This window comes from Mobula birostris, chromosome 5 (assembly GCF_030028105.1).
Source record: "Mobula birostris isolate sMobBir1 chromosome 5, sMobBir1.hap1, whole genome shotgun sequence".
Taxonomy (NCBI): Eukaryota; Metazoa; Chordata; class Chondrichthyes; order Myliobatiformes; family Myliobatidae; genus Mobula; species Mobula birostris.
In genome coordinates, this window is record NC_092374.1 from 58,152,655 (window position 1) to 58,179,897 (window position 27,243).

Consider the following 27,243-nt stretch of genomic DNA (forward strand, 5'->3'; position numbering starts at 1 on the left):
CAAGTAAAAAATTTTGGGGCCATTTTGACTGAAAACATGGCCTTGCCAAATGACATTCAGCTTATTAAAGACCACAACTTCAATTTCAACTCTAAAATGGAGAGCTCAACCATCACATTCTGATTCAACAATGCTCTGTTTAATTGTAACATCAAAAGGAATTGGGGAAAAAATCTGAAATGGAATTACTTGCAAGGCCATGAGGGGAAGAACAGTTTCAAGTGGAGATTAATTTTAGAGCTCTTTCAACAAGTTGGCAGAGGGACAATGGCCTAAGAGGCCTCAAACTCAATATTAATGTTGTCACAGGATGTAAGTGTTATGAACGTTTTTTGCAGCAGCAGACAGTACATTTCAAACATACTATAAATTAACATACCTTATACATAACTTGCACATGCAAAAAAAATCCAGCAGAGTAAATGGATACCAGTGCGATTTGAGAGAGAGAAAGGTAAATCTAGTTCAAGGTAATATAAAGGTTCAAGAACCTGATAGCAGTGGGGAAGAAGCTGTTGTTGAACCTTGAGGTGTGGGTCTTCAGACTTGCCTACCTCCTTCTCACTGGTGGCATTGAGAAAAGAATGTGGCTAGGATGGTGGGGGTCCCTGATGATGGATGCCACCTTCCTGAGACAATATCTCTCGTAAGTGTGCTCGATGGCGAGAAGAGCTGTACCCTTGAAGGAACTGGCTGAGTCCGTCACTCTGTAGCCTCTGCATTCCAGCTGCTTCCTCCTTTGCTGTCAGATTCAACGTAAACTTAAAAACATTAATAAAAATACATGGCATTGGAAAGAGCATATCAGACATCATCTTCTGAGAGAGAAATTAAAGAGTTAATGTTGCAGTTTGATGATCTTTGATCAGAAGGATAAATTGCGGCAGAGTTAAAATCTGGAGCATTGAGAAACGTGTGCCTGAAGTACCAAAATAACAAGTGAGAAAGTGGTGTACAGAGCATAGAAAAATTAAGTGGGTGGCAGGGGAGGGTGTCCATAGCTACCTGTTTTTTTTCCTATATGTAGAAATTAAATTTATTTGAACAAGAATATAAATATTGCAGTTATTGGTGCTGGTTCACTGGATTCATTGCTGTAACACTTTTGGGTGAGGGGTAGGGTTTCATCTGGGGGGAATAAGCTTAAATCCCAAGAAACATTGCCAGGAAGGAATGTGAAGGTTCTCCAGAATGGCGAGCAGTCAAAGGGTTAATGTGATTTCCCTGTGCAGGTGTTGCCACATCTTCCAGAGTAAATTATCAACATCAGATGTAATTTTAAATTCACCCCCCCTTTTTATTTTTAATGGGCAATTTCCTATCATTACCACAGATCTGGTAAAGACTTCAGGCTTCAGTGCTAGCACGTGCTCACTCAACAGTACGGAGAACCCATACGCCACCATCAAAGACCCACCACTTTTTACATCCAAGAATTCGGAGTGTGGCTATGTAGAGATGAAATCTCCAGCTCGCCGTGATTCACCATATGCTGAGATTGGCAACTCCACTTCAGCTAATAAAAATGTCTATGAAGTTGGTAAGTTTATATAATCACTATGTTCCTAATAATGTTGTGTATGTATTTGACTGTGAAACATCTGACAGTTTACCACATTTTGTTACCTTATCTAAAGACATTCTTGTGAAGATTACATTTAGTGAACAATCTTCCATCAAAAAACATAGAACGTACAGTGCAGTCAGCCCACGATCTCATACCGACCTTTTAAACGTACTCCACAATCAATATAATCCTTCTTTTTCTTACATCCACAAGTCCATCTAAGGATCAATTATACATCCCTAATCTATCCACCCCTTACCACCACCCCCAGTGTGTTACAGGCACTTACCACTCTCTGTGTAAAAAAAAAACCTACATCTGACATCTCCCATGAACTTTCCTCCACTCCCCTTAACAAGGATATCCTCTGGCATTACCCATTGCCAATCTGGGAAGTAGGTGCTGGCTATCCATTCTCTCTAAACCTCTCATAATCTTATACACTTCCATATCAAGAAGGCTCTCATCCTCCTTCACTCCAAAGACAATAGCCCTAGCTCGGTCAGCCTTTCCTCATAAAACATATTATCTAACTCAGGCAGCATCTTAGTAAATCTCCACTGCATCCTCTTGAAAATTTCCACATCCTTCCAATAATGAGATAACCAGAACTGAACACAATACAGTATTCCAAGTGTGGTCTGACGAGCGTTTTATAGTGCTGCAACATAATCTCGCAGCTTCTGAACTCATTCTTCCAAGTAATGAAGGCCAACATACCATAAGCGTTCTTAACTACCCGATCAACTGCACAGCAACTTTGAGTGAACTCTGGATTTGGACCTTGGACTCTGTTTCTCCATACTGCTAAGAATCTGCCGTTAACCTTGTACTCCCCTTTCAATTTCGATCTTCCAAAGTGTATCACTTCACCCTTTTCTGGTTTGAACTCCATCTGTCATTTCACTGGCCTGCTTTGCATCTTGCCTTTAACCCTTTGAAGTCTACGACAGTGTTCCACATTATCCACAACACTACCAACCTTCATGTCAACTTACTAAGCCATCCTTTTATTTTCTTAGCCAAGTCATTGACAAAAATCACAAAGAGTAGGAGTCCTGGAAGAAGTCCCTGTGAAACAATACTGGTCATTGACCATCTGGGAGAATACGCTTCATCTACCACCAGGCTCTGCCTTCTGTGGGCAAGCCAATTTCAACTCCATACAACCAAGTTTCCATGAATCCCATGCCTCCCATCTTTCTGAATGAGCCTACCATGAGGAACCTTGTTGAATGCCTTACTAAAAGCCATATATACCACATCCACTACTCTTCCTTTATCGATTTGCTTCGTCACCTCCTCAAACCTCTGTCAGGCTTGTGAGGTTCAACCTGCCCCTCACAGAACCATGCTGTCTATCCCTCATAAGATTATGCTTTTCTAAATGCTCATAGACCCTGTCTCTGAGAATATTCAATAATTTGCCCACCACTGATATAAGACTCACTGGTCTATAATTCCCAGGATTATTTATTTTACCTTTATTGAACTACAGAGCAACATTTTCCATTCTCCAGTCCTTATGTAATACTCCTGTGGTCAGAAAGGCTGCAGAGATTGTAGTCAATGCCCCAGAAATTTCTTTCTTTGCATCCCATATTAACCAGGGATACAACCCATCTGGCCCCAAGGATTTTTCTATCCTAATGTTTTTCAGAAGCTCCAGCATATCTTTTTTTCTTAACCTTGACATGCTCCAGTACATTAGTCTGTTCTACACTGACTCTCTAGAGTCCCTCTCTGGTGAATGTTTCAATGTTCTTACTTTGCTTCAAAGTATTCATTAAGGACCTTGCCTACCTCCTCCGTCTCCAGGCATATGTTTCTCCCTTATTCTTGAGCAGTCCTACCCACACTCTAGTTATTCTCCTGTTCTTGGCACATGTGTAGAACACCTTGGCCTTTTCCTACTCAACAAGACTTCCTTATGTCCCCTTTTATCTCTCCTAAGTCACTTCTTGAGCTCCTTCTTGGCTCTCTTGTAACTCTCAACAGCCCTGTTTATTTTTAAGCTTGCCTCCACCTTCATCTTGACTGGATGTTCCTCCCGTCTTGTCAACCATGAGAGGAGGAACATTTAGTCACCCTACATCCTTTCCCTCCTTCCATGGGACAAACCATGCAAGTGGTTTCTAAACAACTCCCACACTCCTACTGTGCATTTCCCTGTGTTCATCTGTTCCCAATTTATACTTCCCAGTTCTTTTCTGATACCATCTCCCTCAGTTACTTTCCCATATTGTCCGAATACCTCAGGTGTAATCATGTGCAAGTGAGGGTAAGAGTAAGAGAACATGGCAAATAAATACATGGCTGAAAAATTGGTGTAGGGCACAGGAATTCAGATTTTTTGAACGATTGAGATCGCTTTCTGGCAGAGTTGACTTGTATAAGAGGGATGAGTTACACCTGAACTGGAGGGGGGAACTAATATCCAGGGAGGCAAAGTTGTTAGTTCACCTGGGTGAATTTAATCTAGATTGGGAGGAGGAGGTCAGTGCTGGGCCCATTGTTGTTTGTCATGCATATCAATGACTTGGATAAGACTGACAAGGTTATGATTAGTCATTTTGGGGATGACATCAGAATAGGTACTCGTATTGGATTATGAAGAAAGTTATCAAAATTTGCAGGGTGATCTTGATCAGCTGAGCAAAGGCAAATGGAATTTAATTCAGATAAATGCAAGCTGTGCATTTTGGAAAGTATAATCCAAGTAGGACTTTAACAGTGAATGGCGGGGCTCTGGGGTGTGTTGTAGAACAGAGAGACATTAGAATACAAGTACAGAGTTCACTGAAAATGAATCACAAGTAGACAGAGTGGTGAAGAAGGCCTTTGGCATGCTGGGCTTCATAATTACTGTATAATTGATATAAAAGATGGGAGGTCATGGTGGGACTGTATTGATGCTGGTGAGACTGCACTTGGAGTATAGTGTTCAGCCTTGGTCACTCTGTTGTAGGAAATATGTAATTAAACTGGAAAGAATACAGGAAAGATTTAAAAGCATGTTGAAGGACTGTGTCAGAGGGAGAGGTTGGACAGACTAAGACTTTATTCCTTGGAGTAAAGGAGACTGAGAGGTGATCTTACAGAGGTGTATAAACTCATCAGGGGATAGATAGGGTGAATACACTCAGTGTTTTTCTCAGAGCTGGGGAATTGAGAACTAGAGGGCAAAGGTTTAAGGTGAGAAGGGAAACATTTAATAGGAACTTGATGGCAACTTATTTACACAAAGGGTGGTGGTATCTATGTGGATTGAACCACTAGAGGAAGTGGTTGAGGCAGGTACAATAAAGATATTTGAGCAAGGTTAGAAGGTTATGATTTAAATGTGGATATCTGGGATTAGCTTGGAAGGGGCATCCTGTTTGGGATGGCCAGTTGGGCCAAAAAGCCATTTCCTGTGTTGTATAATTCTATGACTTTGTGTCACAGATAAACCTTAACAAGTGTAATCACTAATTATGATATTCTTGTGCTCTAGAACCAACAGTAAGTGTCATTCATGGAACATGCAGTGGCAATGCTCCCTTTGGCCCTTATGACCTGCCCAAGAACAGTCACATCCCCTGCCATTATGACTTGCTACCAGTTCGAAACAGTCCTTCAACGTCACAGAAAGTGAACGACAATGAATGAATTGGATGACTGCAATTTACAGATGGAAAAGTGTCCAATTGAACAACTCTCTGGGGTAAACAACAAAAGGAGTCTGGCCAATGTCTTCCCAGCTCCCCTGGATGAATTTCAATGACGATTTACCACCAGTGCTCAATTGAGTTACAGATGAAGAGCAGAAAAATTTTGAAGGCCACCACACAACTCAAGAGAACCCCTTTATAAAATTCCTTCTTTTGCTTTCTTTTTCTGTGTCTTTGAGGGTTGACATTAAACCAAGCGCCTTCATGTATTCATGGTAATATTTTATAATTTACCTTGTGGAAAACATTGCTAGTGAAGAACTTAATTGCCTAACAATTTTTTGGAAAGAAGGTCTTTGAAATATTTCCATCTTACAACATGCCATTCCTAAAAATCTCACTAACTTTTTAAGTAAGTCATTCCACATATACATAAATAATACTCAATAATACATATTGATACCCATTTCTTTAAATAGGTAAAAATATTTTAGTTCTTATATTTTTTATAGAACAGTTTTGACTTAACTGAGGAAACGAAGCAACTACATGACGAGTGCAAGTGGTCACAGCAAAGCGCAAGTCATTAATGGATTCTTAGTGATTAAAAAGCACACTGTAAATGCAAGCATCCTTTGGAGACTTCCATTGCTTTGTAGCCACATACCTTTGAGCCTATTGCAGTCACAGCCATCTTCTGTTTCTTCTGTCTCTGCGAGCTTCTTGTAAGATAAAAACAATGCTGTGCTTAAGCTGGTCTTGTGCATCACAAATAAAGTTGTTAAAAAAAAATTAGCGAATTTAGTTTCCTTTTGTCTTTACTTTCCCAATAACCACCCCGTGTTCTGGTGATATATGCTCTTGTTCTTTGCATTTAAATCTGCGTTCAGTTTAACAGTTGTTTTCATTGTTACACGCGAGTGTAGTTTTTGTGTAATTAGAACCTTGTGTCAGAATCCTGAGCCTACGTTATTAATCCTGTGTATTGTATGATAAATTGTACATAGAGACAAACCAGGTTAAACTGACTGACAAGTGGTAATTTGTTTAATGGACTTAAACCTGTACAGAAAAAAATCTTGCCCTGTCAGTATCATTAATTTGTAAGTGCTGTTGCACTATAGCTGGATTGCATTGTGACATTAAATATACTGCCCACGAAGACGATTTTACCCGAGCAATAACGTCTTTATTACATTATTTATGTATTTTCTTATGATCAGTTTAAACCATAACAATGTAAGTGTATTATTGCAATTCATTTAGTCCAAGTGAATTCCAGCATTAAATGGTTTTCATTCTTCTTTAAATCTTTCAGCATTATATCTGTTTTATGTAGAGAGTGTTTGTCACCAGCTTTTTAATAAAAATTACTTTCAGAAGTGTGTTTAGTCTATTCTTCTGTCACATGACTTCAGATCAAACATGGGTAAGGAAACCGCCTCTTGATTACCACCTAGTATCTTCCCCAAGATGATGAATCAGTTAATTCTCTATTGTGTAACAACATTTTGAAGAAGCACTGAAAGCAGCAAAGTCACACAATATCCTCCAGCTGGAGGATTTACAGTACATGTCCACCCCTGAGAGTCATTCGGAAGTTCTGGGGCTGATTGAGTTCTGAAGGGTATAGGGGCCAGGCTGGGTCTGCAGGAAGTAATGAGTGAAACAACATATTGTAGTAGCTGCTCCCCCCACTGTCCCTTTTCTCTGTCCTTTGATCCACCTGGCCCCCATCACCATATCTCTTTCCTTTTGCCGTCCTCTCCACCTGCCTATGTCCTGCATGCTCCTCCCAACCTCCCTCCTTTTATTCCATGCTCCACCTTCCTCTCCTATCAGATTCCATTATCTTCATCCCTTTGATGTGCATATCGCCTTCCAGCTTCTATGTTGTTCTTACTCTTCTCCCATCTGCCTGTTGCCCACTCATCTCCATCCAACTATCACTTGCCAGCTTTTGCCACATCCCTTCCATCCACCTTTTTATACGGCTATTTCCCCTTTATCTTTCTTTTTATCATCCAGGCCAGAAGAAGGATCTCAACCCGAAACATCAACTGTCCATTTCTCCTGCCTAGGTGCTGCCTGACCTGCTGTATTGCTCTCAATTCCAGCATCTAGTCCCTTGTGTCTCCAAGAATAAACCTGCCTGACCTCATCCTCACCAGTCTACCTGAGGCAGGTACATATGTCCATGACTGCAGTGGTAAAACTGATCACTACACATTTCTGAAAATTTCTGCAGATTTACCGTGGAGAGCATTCTAACTGGCTGCATCATTATCTGGTATGGGGGGCAGGGGTTGGCTACTGCACAGAATCAAAGCAAACTGCAGAGTGTAGCAAAATTAGTCAGCTCCATCATGGATACTAGCCTCTGTGGTATCAAAGATATCTTCAAGGAGCGGTGCCTCAAAAAAGCAGCATCCATCATTAAGGACCCCCAAAAATCAGGACATGCCCTCTTCTCATTGTTACCGTCAGGAAGCCTGAAGGCACACACTCAGTGATTCAGGAACAGCTTCTTCCCCTCCAATTTCTGAATAAACATTGAACCGATGAACACTACCTCACTATTTTTCTATTTCTGTTTTTGCACTACTTCTTTAATTTTACTATTTAATAAACAAATATATGCTTACTGTAATTCACAGTTTTTGTCCTATATTATTGCATTATACTGCTGCTGCAAAATCCACAAATTTCATGACATATGCTAGTGATATTAAACCTGATTCTGTTTCCTTCTGGAGCCAAGATCCCACCATCACATACAGGAATCCTCATTTGTATTAACTGGCATATCAATCATATGAAATGAGATCTGGTATCACAAAACTGGCCATTACTGAGGCACTGTGGACCACATTCAGCAGCAGAAATTACACCACCACCATCTCTAATCTCAACATCTGGCATATCCCACGTCTGCCATTACCGTGATGCCAATGGATCAATCCTGGCCCAATGAGAAGTGCACAAGAGCCAATGAGGTCAGTGAAATTTGAGTAAAGCTGCAGCCAAGGACCACATAGGTAACAAACAGCAAAACAATCCTCCATGAGAAATAAGCAACCTCACAATCAGTCTGAAACTCTGTAATCCTACCACATGGAATTACGAATGGTAATGGGCAGTTAAAAAGCCAATGGGAGGAGGAGGGTCAAAGAATATCTCCATCTTTAACAAGTGGTAAGTAGCATTTGTACCACAGAAGTTCTAGCCTATAACTGTTTCCAACAAGAGAGGTTCTAACTACTTGTCCTTGACATTCAGTGGCACTACCTTTGCTGAATCCTCCATCATCAGCATTCTGGGGTGGGGGCGGTGGTGAGGATTCACCATTGAATCAATAATAATGGCACCAATAATCATTCCACGGTCAAGTCACAGATCACACTTCTTCCCCATTCTGATGTTTGGTATGAACCCCTTTACCACGTCTGCATATGTTATGCATTGAGTTGCATGCCACGTGATTGGCTCATTAGATATTTGCATTAACAAGCAGGTGTAGAGGTACAGCTAATGAAATGGTCACTGAGTCTCCTTCTGACACCCAACCTTTTCACCATTCACAAGCTTTGATAGCAAACTCTCCAGGTGGTTGGATAACTACACCTTTGAGAAAAAACTTGACATTATCCAAGGCAAAGCAGGCTGCTTGATTGCCACCCCACTGATCACCCAAATAGTTCCTTCACCGGTGTATCCAATGACACTTCTGAGCTGAAAATCAGTAAGCTGCAGGTGCTGGCAGCTCAAATGGAATCAGAAAACCCAGGAACTGCTCAGCAGGCCAGGCAGTATCCGGGGAGAGAGAAACAGAGTTAACTTTTCATGTTGATAACCATTCCTCAGACTGACAAAGGGCCCGATGTAGATTACGAGACTGCTTTGCCAAGCACCTACACTCTGTCTAGCAGAAAAACCCGGATCTCCCAGTGGCTACTCATTTTAATTCCACTTCCCATTCCCATTTTAACTTGTCAGTCCATGGTCTCCTCTACTGCCGCAATGAGGCCACACTCAGATTGGAGGAGCAACACCTTATATTCCATCTGGGTAGCCTCCAACCTGATGGCATGAACATCGATTTCTTGAGCTTCCGTTAATTGCTCCCCCTTCACTATTCCCCTTTCCCATTTCCCTCTCACAACTTATCTCCTTACCAGCCATTCACCTCCCTCTAGCTCCTCCATTGAGATCGTTAAGAGCACCAAATTTCTTGGTGTTCACCTGGCAGAGAATCTCACCTGGTCCCTCAACACCAGCTCCATAGCCAAGAAAGCACAGCAGCGTCTCTACTTTCTGCGAAGGCTGAGAAAAGTCCATCTTCCACCCCCCATCCTTACCACATTCTACAGAGATTGTATTGAGAGCATCCAGAGCAGCTGCATCACTGCCTGGTTTGGGAATTGCACCGTCTTGGATCGAAAGATCCTGCAGCGGATAGTGAGGTCAGCTGAGAAGATCATCAAGGTCTCTCTTCCTGCCATTACAGACATTCACACTACACGCTGCACCCATAAAGCAAACAGCATTGTGAATGACCCCACTCACCCCTCATACAAACTCTTCTCCCTCCTGCATTCTGGCAAAAGGCACTGAAGCATTTGGGCTCTCACGACCAGACTGTGTAACAGTTTCTTTCCCCAAGCCATCAGACTCCTTAATACCCAGAGTCTAGACTGACATCTACATCATTTATTATTATATTGTAATTTGTCCTCTACTGTGCCTATTGTCTTGTTTATTATTTATTGTACTGCCTGCACTGTTTTGTGCACTTTATGTAGTCCTGTCTAGGTCTGTAGTCTAGTGTAGTTTTTGTGGTTGTCTTACATAGTCTAGTGTAGCCTTGTGTTGTCTCAATTAGTCTAGTGTAGTTTTGTGTTGCTTCATGTAGAACCATGGTCCTGGAGGAATGTTGTTTTATTTTTACTGTGTACTGTACCAGCAGTTTATGGTTGAAATGACAATAAAAAGCAACTTGACTTGGTGCTCCTCCCCTTCCCTTTCTTCCATGGCCTCTGTCCTCTCCTATCAGATTACCCCTTCTCCAGCCATTTATCTCTTTCACCAAACAACTTCCCAGATCTTTACTTCACCCCTCCTCCCTTCTAGATTCACCTATTACCTACTACCTTGTACTTCTTCCTCCCCTCCCCCCCCACCTTCTCATCTTTTGTCTCTTGTCTTGACAAAGGGTCTCGACCTGAAACATCGACTGTTTACTCTTTTCCACAGATGCTGCCTGGCCTGCTGAGCTCTCCAGCATTTTGTGTGTGCTATTCACATAAACAAGTATTACAAACAGGGATTTTGATCAATTTAACTGAGAATTTTTATTTGTGAATAACAAGCTCCTTTTGCATTGTAGAGCCCCCAAAAAGGGAAAGTTGTAAATCAGGAAAAATGAAAAATTCAAAAATTGAAATGATGAGTCGATGTTTCGGGCCGGAACCCTTCGTCAGTCCTGACGAAGGGTTCCAGCCTGAAACATCAACTCATCTTTTCCACGGATGCTGCCTGACCTGCTGAGTTCCTCCAGCGTGTTGTAAGTGTTGCTTTGACCGCAGCAGCTGCAGAGTATTTTGTGTTTTCAAAAACTGAAATGTCAGCAGTTCAAGAGTACTCATCCACATTTGCTCAGTACTTAGTTGAACAACCTTCGTAGTTATTACAGCCAGTCTTTCTGAATGTCTCTTTTAGCTTTACATAATATGATTGAACAAGATTTGCCCATTCCTCCTTGCAAAATTTATCAAGCTGTGCCTGGTTATTTGGAAGCAACACTGGACGGGAATCTTGAGATCTTGCCAGGGATGCTTGATCAGGTTAAGGTCAGGTTTCTGACTGGGCCACTCAAGGACATCAATTTTCTTTCATTTGAAGCCACTCCATGGTTGCTCTGGCAGTGTGCTTTGGGTCATTGTCCCATTGAAAGATGAACTTTCTCCATAGTTTCAGCTTTCTGTCAGAGGCTAGCAGCTTTTTATCCAGGATCCCTCTGCATTTAGCAGCATTTATCTTCCCATCAATCCTGACCAGATTTCCAGTCCCTGCTGCTGAAAAGCATCCCAATAGAATGATGCTACCTCCACCATACTTTCAATTGGGGATGGTGTTACCTGGCTCATGCGTAGTATTAGATTTACGCCATACATTCCACTTGGTGTTGAGGCCAAAATGTTCCACTTTAGTCTCATCTGGCCACAAGAACTTCTTCTGCATCTTTACAGTACTTTCTAAGTGCCATTTCACTACATTTACAGTCAACAATATGCTTTTTTAAAGCAGTATGTGTGGCATAAATCTGATACTGTACATCTGCCCGATAACACCATCCCTACTGTCAAGTATGGATGAGGTAGCATCGTGCTTTGGGGATGTTTTCAGTACCCATGAAAAAAGGAACATGTGATTCACAAATAGAAATTCTTAGTTAAATTGATCAAAATTCCTGGTTGTGAACAAAGGGTTGGCTAAGTATATTGAGGTAGTACAAAAGGTAAAAAAAAGAGAATGCAGAATGGAGTGTTATAATTACAGAGAAAATTCAGTGCACATAGACAAATCAAGGGATGAGGTAGATTGAGAGATCAAGAGTTAATCTTATCATATAAGAGGTCCATTCAAGAGTTCTATAAAAACGGAATACCATCTGTCCTTGAGCTTGGTGTTACGTCTTCTCAAGCTTTTCCATCGCTGGCCAATGGAAAGGGAGAAACGAGAGACATTGACCGGAGTGGGAGCGGTCCTTGAAGTTAAGTTGGCTACTTTCCCAGTGCAGCAGGAATTGCAGACGGATATTGGAAACTAGATTACGTGACAGTCTCTGCTGCATTCACACCTCCCTGCAATTTCTTGTCACTGGATGAGTGGAAATGTGGGTACTGGGGTGGCTGGTTTTAATTAGTAAGTGTTGGAGGGGGAGGGAAGATTCATAGCCGTGGGTGGGAGTGTAGATCTGGGCGTCAATAGAAAAGGGGAAGTTGTCTTCACTCCTCCGGATGACCAGAGGGAGGGGGCAGAGCGCTTCCGCGATCGGTGGGTGTGATGTCCCTTTAAGACGATGCAGTTCCCTGCTGGGCGGGGACTTGCGCTGTGACGTTGCGCAGCGGGCCGCCGATGGGTTACGTGGCGAGCGCTGACGTTGCTGTGGTGACGCGGCCATCTTGTGTGTCCGGGGGCCGAACGGCTGGCGGGGTTCATCAGGTAAGTTCTCTGTTGGTGCCGGCACCCAAGCCGCTTTCAGGATCTGGTGCCGAGTGAGGCGGGGGTACCCCGGCCAGCCCGCAGACTCCGGGTCCCGAGATCCGAACACGATGGATTTAGGTGCCTGGAGCTTCAGGATCGGGGACGTGGCAATGCTGGTGGTGATTCCATTCTGTCCCAGGATTCTCCTCACTCAACCCGGGACTACTAGCCTGTACAGTCCTGTTACCCACCCGCCTCTACCCTGAGGTTGACAACCCTCTCAGTCTCTGTGCAGGGAGGTCCAGTGTCGTATTGAGCGAGCTCTGCACTGATGAAGCCCCCATCATAATGGCATGTAACCTCGGACAAGGGCTCTGTCTGGATGCTAAACTTCCTATCTGAGCTGTTATTCTGGGAGTCGACTTTTGTCCCAGCCGCGATATCACCCGTAACATCTGGTGGCTATCCCATTTCTGATCATGGAGTCAAGCTATGCTCTGATTTCACCGCTGTACACTTAGTGGCCACTTAGGTATATCTGTACACCTGCTTGTTAATGCAAATATCTAATCAGCCAACCATGTGGCAGCAACTCAGTCCATAAAAGCATGCAGACGTGGTCAAGAGGCTCAGTTGTTGTTCAGATCAAACATCAGAATGGAAGAAATGTGATCTCAGTGACTTTGACTATGAAATGAATGTTGGTACCAGCGGTAGTGGTTGGTGCATCTCATTATATATTCCAAACTCTGAAACATTTTTGGCCCCAAGTGTTTTAGATAAGGGGTATTTAACATAATGATTAATGATGCAGTGACTCAGTGAGATACTGAAAAAAGGATTGTAGTACTTATAGGGCCTGTGAAGAAATGGAAATATATATCAGTCATGATGTATGAATTGAAGGCATTTCCACGATCTTGGTTTTGCCACCTTGCACAGAGGTTTGATGGAGCTGGGCATTGCTTTTGGGGTGGATTTAGAAAATTTCTAAAAACTTGTTTTGTTGATTGTACCTGTGGTGGAGGATACTGATAGTGAATTGGCAGAGCTGTTAGTCAATACTGTTGCTGTATTCTTGATATTGCCTTGCTTAAGCATTTGCCTGTTCAGCTATTATGGGGAACATTCACCAAATTCCTTTAAAGTTCATCTTTATCTGTTCTTAGCTGGAGGTGACTTTTTTATCCTCTTCAAAGGTATCCTTCATTCATAAATATTTGTACAAATATAGGACTTATTCACTGTATCAAGTGTCACATTGCAAGTGCTTGTAATACATATGTTATGTCAATATATTAGTTTCCATTTCTAACCATTCACTAAGCTAGAAAGGTCATTAGACAGATCTTAGTCCTTCTGTATCTGATGGCAGACAAACCCTAAATTTTGACGACTTCATGGTGCAGCTAGCACAACTGCTGCACATGTCATTTAGTTTGTCTCTCTGTGCACAGTCCTGCCTGCATCTTAGAATATGCCAGTGTACAATAGTTGGTTGTGGACTGTTCCCTGCACTGAAAAATTAAATCTTGGGCTGAACTCCTAAAGTGTATCTTTCACATTTTTGATGTCAGTTGATGCTTGTCCTGGTATATATCATTCTAAACTTTTTGTAGAGCACAGAGCCCTGTGTGGTGCACCTGTGCAGGATGAAACTTTACAAAGCCCATTGCATCTTCTTGCAGACTTGAACCAACACACAGTCCAGAAGGAAGTGGATAATGATTTCAGTTGCATCATAGCCAGCAGAAGCACAGCAAGCTATGGATCAAGGATCTGGCAGAGATCACCCTTCTTACCACTCACCAAGCATAGATTTGGTGCTTGTTTGAAAAGTTCTGGTGCTGAGGCGTTCTGGCAAATACAACAACAAAGACCACCATCTCCCATTCCCTTATTTTGCATTAGTAGGGTGCCTAACTTTAAAGTCATTGAAAGGTGCAGCACAGAAATGGGCTCTTCAGCCCACCCAGTCCATTGCCAAACTGTTTGAACTGCTTACTCCCATTGACCTGCATTCAGACCACAGCCCTCCATATCCCTACCATCCACGTACCTATCTAAACTTGTCTTAAATGTTGAAATTGAGCTCGCATGCACCACTTGCACTGGCAGAAGTTCCCGCTCATGTTTGCCTTAAACTTTTGACCTTTCACCCTTAACCTCTATTTATAGTTCCACCCAACCTCAATGGAAAATTCCTGCTTGCATTTACCCTATCTATACTGCTTATCATTTTGTATACTGCTATCAATCTCTCAATCTTCTACATTATGTTCCATGGAATAAAGTTCTAACCTAGTCAGTCTTGTCTTATAACTCAGGACCTCCGGGCCCGACGACATCCTTGTAAATTTTCTCTGTACTCTTTTGACCTTATTTACATCTTTCCTGCAGGTAGTTATCCAAAACTGCACACAACACTCCAAATTAGGCCTCACCAGCGTCTTGAACAACTTTAACATAACATCCTATCTCCTGTACTCAATACTTTGTAAGATGTACTTTAGTTTATTATGTGCTAGGTTTTATAGTGAACTAACCTCATCTCTTGCAAACAGAACAGTATGCAGACAGAAATCACAAACACAAGAGAATCTGCATATGCTGGAAATCTAAAGCAACACATACAAAATGCTGGAAGACCTCAGCAGGCCAGGCAGCATCTATGGGAAAGGAATAAATAGTTGACGTTTTGTGTTGAAACTCTTCATCAGGACTGGGAAAAAAAAAAGATGAGAAGTCAAGAAGTACAAAGTGATAAGTGAAACCGAGAGAGGGAGATGGGGGGTGGGGGTGGTGAAGTAAAGAGCTGGGAAGTTGGTGAAAGAGGGCTAGAAGAGGGGGAATATGATGGGAGAAAATAGGAGACCATGGAATAAAGGGGAGGAGGAAGAGCACCAGAGCAATATGATGTGCAGCTAGGAAAAAAGGTGAGAGAAGGAAATTGGGTGGGTAATTATCAGAAGTTCAAGAAATCGTTGTTCATGCCATCATGTTGGAGGCTACCCAGGTGAAATATAACGTGTTTGTGCTCCAACTAGAGTGTGGCTTCATTCCGGCAATAAGGGAGGCCATAGACTGACATGTTGGAATGGGAATGCAAAGTAGAATTGAAATGGGTGGCTACCAGGAGATCTCACTTTTTCTGGTGGATGGAGTATACGGGTTCAGTGAAGCAGTCTCCCAATCTACGTTGGGTCTCACCAATTTACAGGAGGCCACATTGGGAGCACCAGATACAATAGATGACCCCAACAGACTCTCAGGTGAAATGTCACCTCACCTGGAAGGACTGTTTGGGGCCCTGAATGGTCATGAGGGAGGAGGTGTAGGAGCAGGTGTGGCACTTGTTCTGCTTACAAGGATAAGTGCCAGGAGGGAGATCAGTGGGGAGGGACAAGTGGACAAGGGAGTCGCGTAAGGAGCAATCCCTGCAGAAAACAGAAGCGGGAGGGGAGGGAAAGATGTGCTTGGTGGCAGAATTCCGTTGGAGATGGCAGAAGCTATGGAGAATTATATGCTGGATGTGGAGGCTAATGGGGTGGTAGGTGAGGACAAGAGGAACCCTATCCCTGCTGTTGTAGCGGGAGGATGGGGTGAGGGCACACTTGGGCAAAGTGGAAGAGAAATGGGTGAGGGCAGTGTTGATGGTGGAGGAAGGAAAGCCCCTTTCTTTGAAGGAGGAGGACATCTCATTAGTTCTGGAATGAAAAGCCTCATCCTGAGAGATGATGCGACAGCGACAGGGGAACTGAGAGAAGGTGATGGAACTGAGGTCAAGGTGATGAAAGTGACAGGGTGAGAAGAGGTATAGTCCAGGTAGCTGTGAGATTCAGTGGGTTTATGAATTATGTCTTCAGAGATAGAGACAGAGATCGGAAAAGGGAAGGGAGGTGTCAGAAATGGACCAAGTAAATTTGAGGACAGAGTGGAATGTTTTACAACGATTGTCCACTCTGATCTAACTTCCACTAAACTGATTCATAGAGGTGCAATCTTCATTTTCAAATCTACATACTGATCTAAACTTTTACAGTATCAAATTAGCCGTTATTTAGACTTTAATGTTGCTCAGGTTAAGTACAGTGATTGACATGGATATGGAAATCAGACCTTAGCAGATTCTTCCATACATTTTTAAAGTTTTTATGACACTAATCAAAAGTATTAATGGTATTCATTAACGTTCCATTAATTTAATTATCTTTATTGTTATGGTGATTATTTAATGAAGTATAAGAATTATAGCAAGTGTATGCAGTACAATATGGCTTCTCTAAAAAACATATTTCTAATTTGTGATGAAATTTTAGGGACAGAGCCTTTGCATAACCCGCAGACTCCCTGTACTGTAAATTGAACTTAATAATTACTTGGTTTCATTCAAATGTTAAATGAATGTAGGAAATAGTACTTCGTGAGCTTATGATATGCCAGTTGCTGATTGAAACTAAAGAAGTGTCTATTTACTGAATCAATATGATTCTACGCAATACTTTTAGTTAGAAGTATGTCCTGCATGTTCTAAGTTTGTTGGCCTGCAGGTATAGGCAGTTAAGTTGAAATTCACCCCCTTATACGATGCTCAGCACACTTGCTTTGGATCCTGGGATGAGGTGTGAATCAGGACCTGGAAAGGGATTATGCTTCACTTACAGTTCCTTGTATTCCTGTTTTTTGTGGCGTCTTCAAAAATATAAGCAGAACCAGTATCAGATGTTTGGTTTGTCATGCATAAACTGATTAATGGCAGAGTGCTTGATTTTTCTGTGAAATTCAGCCAGGTTCTGAGTTCATCTTTAAAATTGTACAATTGCAAAATGATTCATTTAAGGCACAATCTGATTTCTGCAACACACTTTATCAAAGTTGCCGGTGAACGCAGCAGGCCAGGCAGCATCTCTAGGAAGAGGTACAGTTGACGTTTCAGGCCGAGACCCTTTGTCAGGACTAACTGAAGGAAGAGCTAGTAAGAGATTTGAAAGATCTGATTTCTGCTGTTTTCTCCACCCCCAGTCTCCATATTCTTTTGAAATTTCTATCATTCATTTTGTTGATGGGGAAAAGTTTCCTGAGCATTTGTGAAAGTATGCCTCAACTTTATATAATCAGGGTAGGTTAATGTGTCCTTCAGCAGGCTACCTTCTGTCTCATTTCTGTCATCTAAATTTACACCACCTGAGCAAAGCTGTCTCAGCTGACAATCCAGGCTGGTATTAAGAGAGGGCTGCACTGTCAGGAATTCTTGACTGCAAATAAATTTAATTTTGTCACAGAAATTAAAAGTAAGGACTGAAACAGAGTAATGATTAGCTGATCATTTTCAGTAGTTAAACTTGCAGGGTCATCTTCAATGTTATATTGATGCACTTTGCACTTGCCACGCTGCACACGTTCGTTGGACAGGAGAACTAAACGAATTCCTGCAAGTGATGACCAAAGCTACTGGGTTAGATCCAATGCACAAAGAAGTTATATTCTAATATTGAATTTAATTTGTCTAAATCTTATACAAGTCTGATAGTTCATCCTCTGTTTATCCTCACTTGATGTTTTGAGTAGGTTACTCTTTAATGCTGTGGTCATATTGGAGAAACAAATGTTGTATGAGGCTTCTTTAGACATACACCCTCTAATAAAAATGTAACTTCTTCAGTCATTTGTAGTAGCCTCAGAATTTCTGCAGGTTTTTTTATTGAAGATATTTTTCATTTGCTTAGACTTGCCAGTTAGAGGCATTACAAAAATGACAAAGATAAATGCCATCAAGTTATAGTTGAGATTGAGCAGAATCACTATTTTCTTGTGGCTTTGCTTATGTAGCAAGCCCACCTATTCTTGAGTTTTTTTTCATATTGAACACCTAGATTATGCCCTGCTTTCACTCCTGGATGAAGCAAATTTTTGTCCTTTGTTACAATTATGTGGTATTATAGTACAGTCAAACTGTATCATAGAAACATAGAAAAACTACACCACAGTACAGGCCCTTTGGCCCACAATGCTGTGCTGAACATGTACTTACTTTAGAGATTACCTAGGGTTACCCATAGCCCTCTATTTTTCTAAGTTCCATGTACCTATCAAGGAGTCTCTTAAAAGGCCCTATCGTATCCACCTCCACCACCATCGCCGGTAGCCCATTCCACGCACTCACTACTCTCTGCGTTTAAAAAAAAACAACCCTGACATCTCCTCTGTACCTACTTCCAAGTGGCTTAAAACTATACCTCCTTGTGATAGCCATTTCAGCCCTGGGAAAAAGCCTCTGACTATCCACACGATCAATGCCTCTCATCATCTTATATACCTCTATCAGGTCACCTCTCATCCTCCATCGCTCCAAGGAGAAAAGGCCAAGTTCACTCAACTTATTTTGGTAAGGCATGCTCCCCAATCCAGACAACATCCTTGTAAATCTCCTCTGTACCCTTTCTATAGTTTCCACATCCTTCCTGTAGTGGGGTGACCAGAACTGAGTACAGTACTCCAAGTGGGGTCTGACCAGGGTCCGATGTAGCTGTAACATTACCTCTCGACTCTTGAACTCAATCCCACGGTTGATGAAGGCCAATGCACCGTATGCCGCCTTAACCACAGATTCAACCTGTGCAGCAGCTTTGAGTGTCCCATGGACACAGACCCCAATATCCCTCTGATTCTCCAGACTGCCAAGAGTCTTACCATTAATACTATATTCTGCCATCATATTTGACCTACCAAAATGAACCACCTCGTACTTACCTGGGCTGAACTCTGTCTGCCACTTCTCGGCCCAGTTTTGCATCCTATCAATTTCCCATTGTAACCTCTGACAGCCCTCCACACTGTCCACAACGCCCCCAACCTTTGTGTCATCAGCAAATTTACTAACCTATCCCTTCACTTCCTCATCCAGATCATTTATAAAAATCACAAAGGGTAGTGGTCCCTGAACAGATCCCTGAGGCACACCACTGGTCACCGACCTCCATGAAGAATATGACCCGTCTACAACCATTCTTTGTCTTCTGTGGGCAAGCCAATTCTGGATCCACAAAGCAAGGTCCCCTTGGATCCCATGCCTCCTTACTTTCTCAATAAGCTTTGCATGGGGTACCTTATTGAATGCCTTGCTGAAATCCATATACACTACATCTACTGCTCTTCCTTCATCAATGTGTTTAGTAACATCCTCAAAAAATTCAATCAGGCTCGTAAGGCATGACCTATTTGACAAAGCCATGCTGACTATTCGTAATCATATTATGCCTCTCCAAATGTTCATAAATCTTGCCTCTTAGGATCTTTTCCATCAACTTACCAGCCACTAAAGTAAGACTCACTGGTTTATAATTTCCTGGGCTATCTCTACTCCCTTTCTTGAAATAAGGGAACAACATCTGCAACCCTCCAATCCTCCGGAACCTCCCCCATCCCTATTGATGATGCAAAGATCATTGCCAGAGGCTCAGTAATCTCCTCACTCGCCTGCCACAGTAGCCTGGGGTACATTTCATCCGGTCCCGGAGACTTATCCAACTTGATGCTTTCCAAAAGCTCCAGCACATCCTCTTTCTTAATATCTATGTGCCCAAGCTTGTCAGTCTGCTGCAAGTCATCCCTATAATCGCCAAGATCCTTTTCCATTGTGAATACTGAAGCAAAGTATTCATGAAGTACCTCTGCTATCTCCTCCAGTTCCATACATACTTTCCCACTGTCACACTTGATTGGTCCTTTTCTCTCACGTCTTATCCTCTTACCCTCCACATACTTGTAGAATGCCTTGGGGTTTTCTTTAATCCTGCTCGCCAAGTGTTGGCGCGTGGCCAAGTGGTTAAGGCGTCGGTCTAGTGATCTGAAAGTCACTAGTTCAAGCCTCAGCTGAGGCAGCGTGTTGTGTCCTTGAGCAAGGCAGTTCACCACACATTGCTCTGTGACGACACCGGTGCCAAGCTGTATGGGTCCTAGTGCCCTTCCCTTGGACAACATCGGTGGCATGGAGAGGGGAGACTTGCAGCATGGGCAACTGCCTGTCTTCCATACAACCTTGCCCAGGCCTGCGCCCTGGAAACCTTCCAAGGCGTAAATCCATGGTCTCACGAGACTAACGGATGCCTACTAAATTATTAAAGCTCGCCAAGGCCTTCTCATGGCCCCTTCTGGCTCTCCTAATTTCATTCTTAAAAGCTTCTTCCTGTTAGCCTTATAATCTTCTAGATCTCGATCATTACCTCGGTTTTTGAACCTTTCGTAAGCTTCTCTTCTAGATTTTCAACAGCCTTTGGGCACCACGGTTCCTGTACCCTACCATCCTTTCCCTGTCTCATTGGAACGTACCTATGCAGAACGCCATGCAACTATCCCCTGAACTCTTGAAACATGTTCTCATTCTTATCTAACCAGTGATAGTAACTGTCCTGGTGTACAGATGAATTTAACATGGGACCATCTCTTGGGGAAATACAGTGGTTCCTCTAGAAATTATTCATGGTACTACCTTAAACATACGATTCTGTGAGAGCTCTTGAAGTATGGTGCTGCTGTGAAAGCTTTTGCACTTGTTTGTGTGTGATATGTGATAAGGTACAAGCTGACTACAATTTGCCATGTCTTGTATAGGGGATAGGGGACAGAAAATACTTTTCAGTGTTTGGTAGCCACTTTATTTCAGAATCAAAATCAGGTTTAATATCACTGGCATATGTAGTGAAATTTGATGTCTTGCGGCAGCAGTATATTGTAATACATAATAAAAAAACTATAAATTACAATAAGTATATATAAAAATAAATTAAATAAGTAGTGCAAAAAAAAAGTAAATCAAGATAATGAGTGTTCATTGTCCCTTCAGAAATCGGATGGGAGAAGGGAAAAAGCTGTTACTGAAGCATTGAATGTGTCTCTTCAGACTCCTGTATCTCCTCCTTGATGGTAGCAGTAAAAAGAGGGCATGTCCTAGGTGATGAGGTTCCTTGATGATGGATGCTGTCTTTTTGAATTATTGCCTTTTGAAGATGTCCTTGATGCTGGGGAGGCTAGTGCCTATCATGCAGCTGGATGAGTGTACAACTTTCTGCAACCTTTTCCAATCCTGTGCAGTGGTCCCTCCTTATCAGACGGTGATGCAACCAGTTAAAATGCTCTCCACAGTATATCAATAGAGATTTACAAGAGTCTTTGGTGATGTACAAGTCTCCTCAAACTCCCAGTGGAATGTAGCTGCTATTGTGTCTACTTGATAATTGCATCAATATGTTGGGATGCATCTTCGGAGATGTTGATACCTGGGAGCTTGAAACTGCTCACCCTTTCTATGGCTGATCCCTTGACTTCCTCTTCCTGAAGTCCACAATCAATTCCTTGGTTTTACCAACATTGAATGCAAGGTTGTTGTTATGACACCAGTCAACCAGCTGATCCGTCCCGCTCCTGTATGCCTCCTTGTTACCATCTGAAATTCTGCCAACAGTAGTTGTATCATTGGCAGTTTTACAGATGGTGTTAGAGCTGTGCCTAGCCACACAGCTGTGGGTGCAAAAAGAGTAGAGCCATGTTGGTTTGGTCTGAGGTGCAGCAGTGTTGATTGTCTGTGAGGAGGAGATGTTATCTTCAATTTGCACTGACTGTGGTCTCCTGGTAAGGAAGTCAAATGTTCAGTTGCAGAGGGATATACAGAGGCCCAGATTTTGGAGCTTGTTGATGATTAGAACTGAGGCTATGCTTGTGTTGAACACTAAGTCATAATCAATAAACATCAGCCTGATGTAGGTATTGCAGTTGTCCAGGTGATCCAAGGCAAAGTGGAGTGTCAGTGAGATTGTATCTAATGTAGATTTATCATGGCGATAGGCAAATTGCAGCGGGTCCAGGTCCTTGCTTAGGCAGGGGTTGATTCTGACCATGACCACCCTCTCAAAGCACTACATCACGGTAGATATGAGTGCAACTGGTCATTGAGGCAGTGGTCTGATTAAGAATAAGATGAGTAAGAAGTACACAGTACAGAAAGATGTTGGCCAAGCATATCTGTGTTTATTTTGAGAAAGCTCTCAAATGGTCCAGTGAGTGGCTGCAACTGCAGGTGAGGTTCATGGCTGAACAATCTCTAAGGCCTTGCACGTAAAGGGTGTTTATGGAAGGGTGGCAAGTAAGAAACCCTGACTTTTAAAAAGAACAAGCATATCCTTGCCTGTAAAAACTTTGCAAAGCATAAAGATGTGGAAGGCCTTGTGGTTGAATGAGCCTAAAGTGGAACATCTTAGCCTCAATATTTAGCATATGTGTGGGGTAAATCTAATACGCCATAAGAATGGCAGGTAACGCCATTCTTATGGTGAGGTATAGTGGAGGTAGCATCAGGCTATGGGGATGGTTTTCAGCAGCAGGGACTGGGAAAAAAACCTGTTCGCCTCTGTCAGAGAGCTTAAACTGGGAGGAGGTTTGTCTTTCAGCAGGACAACAACTGAAAATGTATTGACAGAGCAACCATGGAGTGGCTTCAAATGAAGAAAATTTATGTCAATGAGTGGCCCTGTCAGAATCCTGACCTTAACCTGATCAAACATTTCTGCCAAGACCTCAAGATCTTGTCTACTGTTGATGAGCAATTTTGCAAGGGGGAATCTTTCTCCATCACATTGTGCAGAAGTAATAGAGACTTATCCAAAAAGACTATTGGCTGCGAGAGGTAGCTTAACCAACTACTGAGCAAAGGGGGATGAATACTTTTGAACTGCTGACATTAAAAAGGCAAACATGAGGAAATCTGCAGATGCTGGAAGTTCAAGCAACACACACAAAAAGTGCTGGTGAATGCAGCAGGCCAGGCAGCATCAATTTCAGTTTTTCAAGTTTTGGTGTTTTCTTGTTTTTTGGGCTCTACTGTGGGGGGAAGAAAAGAAGCATATGATTCATAAATAAAAATTCTCAGATAAATTGATCAAAATCCCTGGTTATAATACTCATGTATGTGAATATAGGGTTGGGGGCTGAATAATTTAACAAGGCCCTATATTTCCATGTTAGTTTATCCAATTTGATTTTATACATTACCACTGAATATTCTGCCAGCACCTTTTTATTCAACATGTAGCTTGTGTAACATCCTGAAGGTAAAATTTTGACTCTTCTGATTCTTAAGGTAGTAATTTTAAGTGCATCCACTAGATACCTGCACTACTGCAAGTTCAACCGGTTTCCCATACTTCATTCTTTCAAATACTGGTATTGACTTGATTGAATGAAGGCCTCCTAGTCTCAGTGTCTTAACCTAATATGTTGCCTAGGAATTGCTGAGATATTTTTGACAATGCATTTCCATTGACATTTTGAATTATATGGTCTACAGGCTAATCCTCATTAGAAAATTGTGACACGTACCTTTCTTGGCCAGTTTTGCTTTGAAGTAACCATCATATAACTTTATTCTTTTATCAGATACAAACCTTTGCAGGTCACTAGACTTCATTTTATTATTTACTTACAATAGATTGTTATCGAAGGAAAAAAGATGATGGAGGAAAGTGGGATTGAGACAACGCCCCCCAGCACTCCCCCTCCAAATACTTCCATGACTGCAAGCAACACCCCAGTGTCCACAGGTATTGTTGCTTAAAATTCCAGTTATGTGTTTTCTGGCCAGTCTCCTGTCCTCGACATTATTGGTATCAATAAATAAATTAGTCTTATTTTAATAAGATGGAACAAATTTTAACAATCTATCAGGGGAGCAAGTTTTGCAGCATTTGCTCTACCCTATAGATTCTAGAGAGGTTATTCTAGAAAACATTAAATTGACATTACATGAATTAGTTGGATTATGGGTCTTCTGAATAATGTGTCAATATGTAATTGGTCTTGTCTGGATACAGATGGACAAAATGGTGACTCTGAGGATTTGAGGTAAACAGGGAAAGATGGCTCAATTGCTGGGAAATCAGATTCAGTGGCAAACTGAGTAGATTTTTTCCATGGTTGGTGTATTTGAATGCACAGGCCAAGAGCACAAGATTGACCTGAAGAACTTCTTTATCAACAGAGCACTGAAAGTGTGAAATCTTTTACCACTAGGAAATAGTTACCGTCAATAGCATTAAGAGGGAAGCTACCCAAGTTCAGGAAGGCTAAAGGCCTGGTAGTTGGAGTGCTGGTAGTTTGTATGGCACATAAATGATGTGAAGGTCAGATGGGTTGAATGGATTCTTTCTGTGCTGTAATGGGCAGTTCATTCTGAAATCAGTTTGCTATAAAGTGGAAAAAAAACAATAGCGTTTCAAAAAGAAATTTAAATATTTTGAGGGGAAAAAATTTAAAAGGTAGAAGTCAAGAAAGTAGGACATAGTTGAAGACTTTAGGTGAAGTTAGTAAAACTGCATTAGATTAATGTACTCACCATTGTACGTTAATGAACAGTGGATGAAAACCATATTTAGATGTGGTTTTGAAACTTTTAAAATATACACTGACCAAAAAACTCATGCTGTCTCTGGTGAATTTTCAGAAATGTGGGACTGTGAGTTTCCCCATCAGCTGTATTTAATTTTAATCAGCAAATATACTGAAATTCAGCATGGAGCTCTTCAAGATGAATTTCATTTTTTAAGATGTATTTCATTCTTACAATGTAAGGCCAATTTTCCCATTTGCCAGTATTGGAGATCAAGCAAGTAATTTCTTCTGCGGCAAAACCAAAATTAAGTAAAACATTTATTCTAAATCCTCAACTCTGTAAGGTCTGTATGTTTCTGATTTTGTTAATGTAGAGCTTTACTGATGAATGGAAATGTTTTATGCATACTTGTTTTCCATCTTGTGATCCAAGGGTTCTGTAGAATTGAGCTTTTGCCTGCTAAACAGGTATTGTTGTTGTGGACCTTGGTGTGAACAATGTTTGCATTAATTATGTTTTTAATTCTTTTTTCACTTTTTGTTTCTGCTTTGACTCACCTATCTAGTTCTACCTAGCCCTTTACCTAATCCCATTACTACCTCCATTTCAGCTTTACCTCCCTCAGTCTTTTCTACACCACCTCCTCCTAGACCGCACTTACCTCCTGCCATGTCTTCTACACCCCTAACTGCTGCTGCTTCCCCAATTCATCCTTCTGCTGTTCATTCTGGTGCTGCAGCTTATGGCTTTCCTCCTTCAGCACCTCCTGTGGGCTCTCCTCCTGTTCCTATCTTTTCTGCACCTCCTACAGGTCCACCCATCACTGGTTTCTCCATGACTACAAACTACGACATCACTCGAGGTCATGCTGGTCGATCTCCACAAACCCCGCTGATGCCAACTTTTTCTACATCCGTCACAGGTCGTGGTTTTATTTCAGTTATACATCTGTGTATAGAAACTGACTTGCATTTAGTTGGAAATATGTGTATAAGTTCCTTAATGTGGCTTAAATATTTTCACAATATTCATCAATCTTTGAACTAAAAATGCTACTTTCCCTTGTACCTTAATGTAAAAATATTTTAAGTGTTTGGACTGAGACCACTATCTATGTTCTAATAGTTATTTATGATGGCAGAGTGTTGAAGGAGAGTAAGGATGCTTTTCTACCTTACTCTTCCTACTCATCTTCATGTCCTGAAAAATCCTCTGTAGTTAATCTGGATCTTGTGGTGTCCTTCAAGTCCTTTGACTCCAGTTTAAAAGGTTAGTTTTGGCTATGCTGGTTGATGCTAGTACTTTCTAACCTGGAGTAACAATATCAGAAAATAATGCACTCCACAAAATATATGTTCAGTATTTTTTAGTATTCCATCCTGTCTTGCCTGATACATACTGTATATATATCTACATATAAATGCCTGTGGCAACAATCATGGAGCCGCAAGTTTGGAAAATGTAATAAGATGCTAAATATTAGTTGGTTTTATATTTTCCAACTTTTATTCTTTTAGCATGTATTCTGCTAGATAAGAACAGTCTTAGTATGTAATGATTTATTTGCATTTGTCAGGAGTTGTGCCAGGTACCCTGACTCAGGCCCCTGCTCCTGTGGGAGGTGGCTCCTCTATTACATTCCCAGAGGAGAAGGAGGACCCCAGGATGGCTGTGCACCATGACCAAGGTGGTGCTGGAGGAGGATTCTGGGGGTTTTTTAAGGTGAGTTTCAGTGATTAAATTCCTGTCACTCTTTTGGTTTCACTTCCCTAACTAACGTAAGTAGAGTGATGACTTAATGTATTGTTAGGAGTCCATGTAGATGAGCAAATTTCAAACTTCTGAAGCATTTAGTTTTCATGTATTTATATAGAACCCTTCATGTTCCATTTGTAACATCCCATGCATCTAATGAAAGTGGCTGCTGCATATAACAATGTAATGATGATCGGATAAGTCTGTTGTAGTCATACTGATTGGCCAGAACACTGAGAATAACTCCTTTTGCCCTTTTTAAGACTTGGGACACTTTCCATACATTTAAGAGTGCAGACTCCTTGAGAACTGTGCCAGAACATAATTCTATCTGTTCAGACAAATGTAGTTTGACACCCATGATGTCATCATGATGTCTTCTCACATTGGTTTCCGGTGTTTGTTGATGCACAATTTTTCCAACTGAAGACCTAACTAATTCAGCAAGAAGGGCTTATATCTGTACATCAAGGAGCAGCACGAGAGCATTCACAGTTTTTCATTTGGAATCCTTGTAACAAATTAAAGCAAAACTTACAATAAATTCGGCTGGAGTAGGATACAATTTTCATCATTGAAATTCAGGAATTTGGTTTTCTAGGCTGTTAGAGGTCTGCTTGTGAACGAGTAGGATCTTAGCAGTGTAGAAATCCAGAAACTGCAGTATTCACCACTGTGAACAT

General features: G+C 41.7%; 2 protein-coding genes and 1 long non-coding RNA gene across 4 annotated transcripts in view; 2 read left to right on the forward strand and 1 right to left on the reverse strand.

Annotated features, from left to right (window-relative positions):
- megf10 (multiple EGF-like-domains 10) overlaps positions 1 to 6,573 on the forward strand; it is a 171,780-nt gene extending 165,207 nt beyond the window's left edge. For both annotated transcript variants that reach the window (XM_072258063.1, XM_072258064.1), the window contains 2 exons: positions 1,334 to 1,540; positions 5,064 to 6,573. In XM_072258063.1, the coding sequence (XP_072114164.1) occupies positions 1,334 to 1,540; positions 5,064 to 5,218 (362 nt within the window). In that variant the 3' untranslated portion in view covers positions 5,219 to 6,573. The remainder of the gene's footprint in view (positions 1 to 1,333; positions 1,541 to 5,063) is intronic.
- Positions 118 to 12,188, reverse strand: LOC140197703 (uncharacterized). Its single transcript, XR_011885994.1, has 3 exons — positions 11,888 to 12,188; positions 5,888 to 5,942; positions 118 to 742 (listed from the first exon to the last, which is right to left on the reverse strand). It is a non-coding gene; the product is annotated as an uncharacterized lncRNA (long non-coding RNA).
- A 155-nt stretch (positions 12,189 to 12,343) lies between these two features.
- The window catches only part of prrc1 (proline-rich coiled-coil 1), a 46,825-nt gene continuing 31,925 nt past the window's right edge, over positions 12,344 to 27,243 (forward strand). The window contains exons 1-4 of the mRNA XM_072258066.1: positions 12,344 to 12,444; positions 23,906 to 24,017; positions 25,371 to 25,727; positions 26,382 to 26,527. Of these exons, the coding sequence (XP_072114167.1) occupies positions 12,358 to 12,444; positions 23,906 to 24,017; positions 25,371 to 25,727; positions 26,382 to 26,527 (702 nt within the window). The 5' untranslated portion in view covers positions 12,344 to 12,357. The remainder of the gene's footprint in view (positions 12,445 to 23,905; positions 24,018 to 25,370; positions 25,728 to 26,381; positions 26,528 to 27,243) is intronic.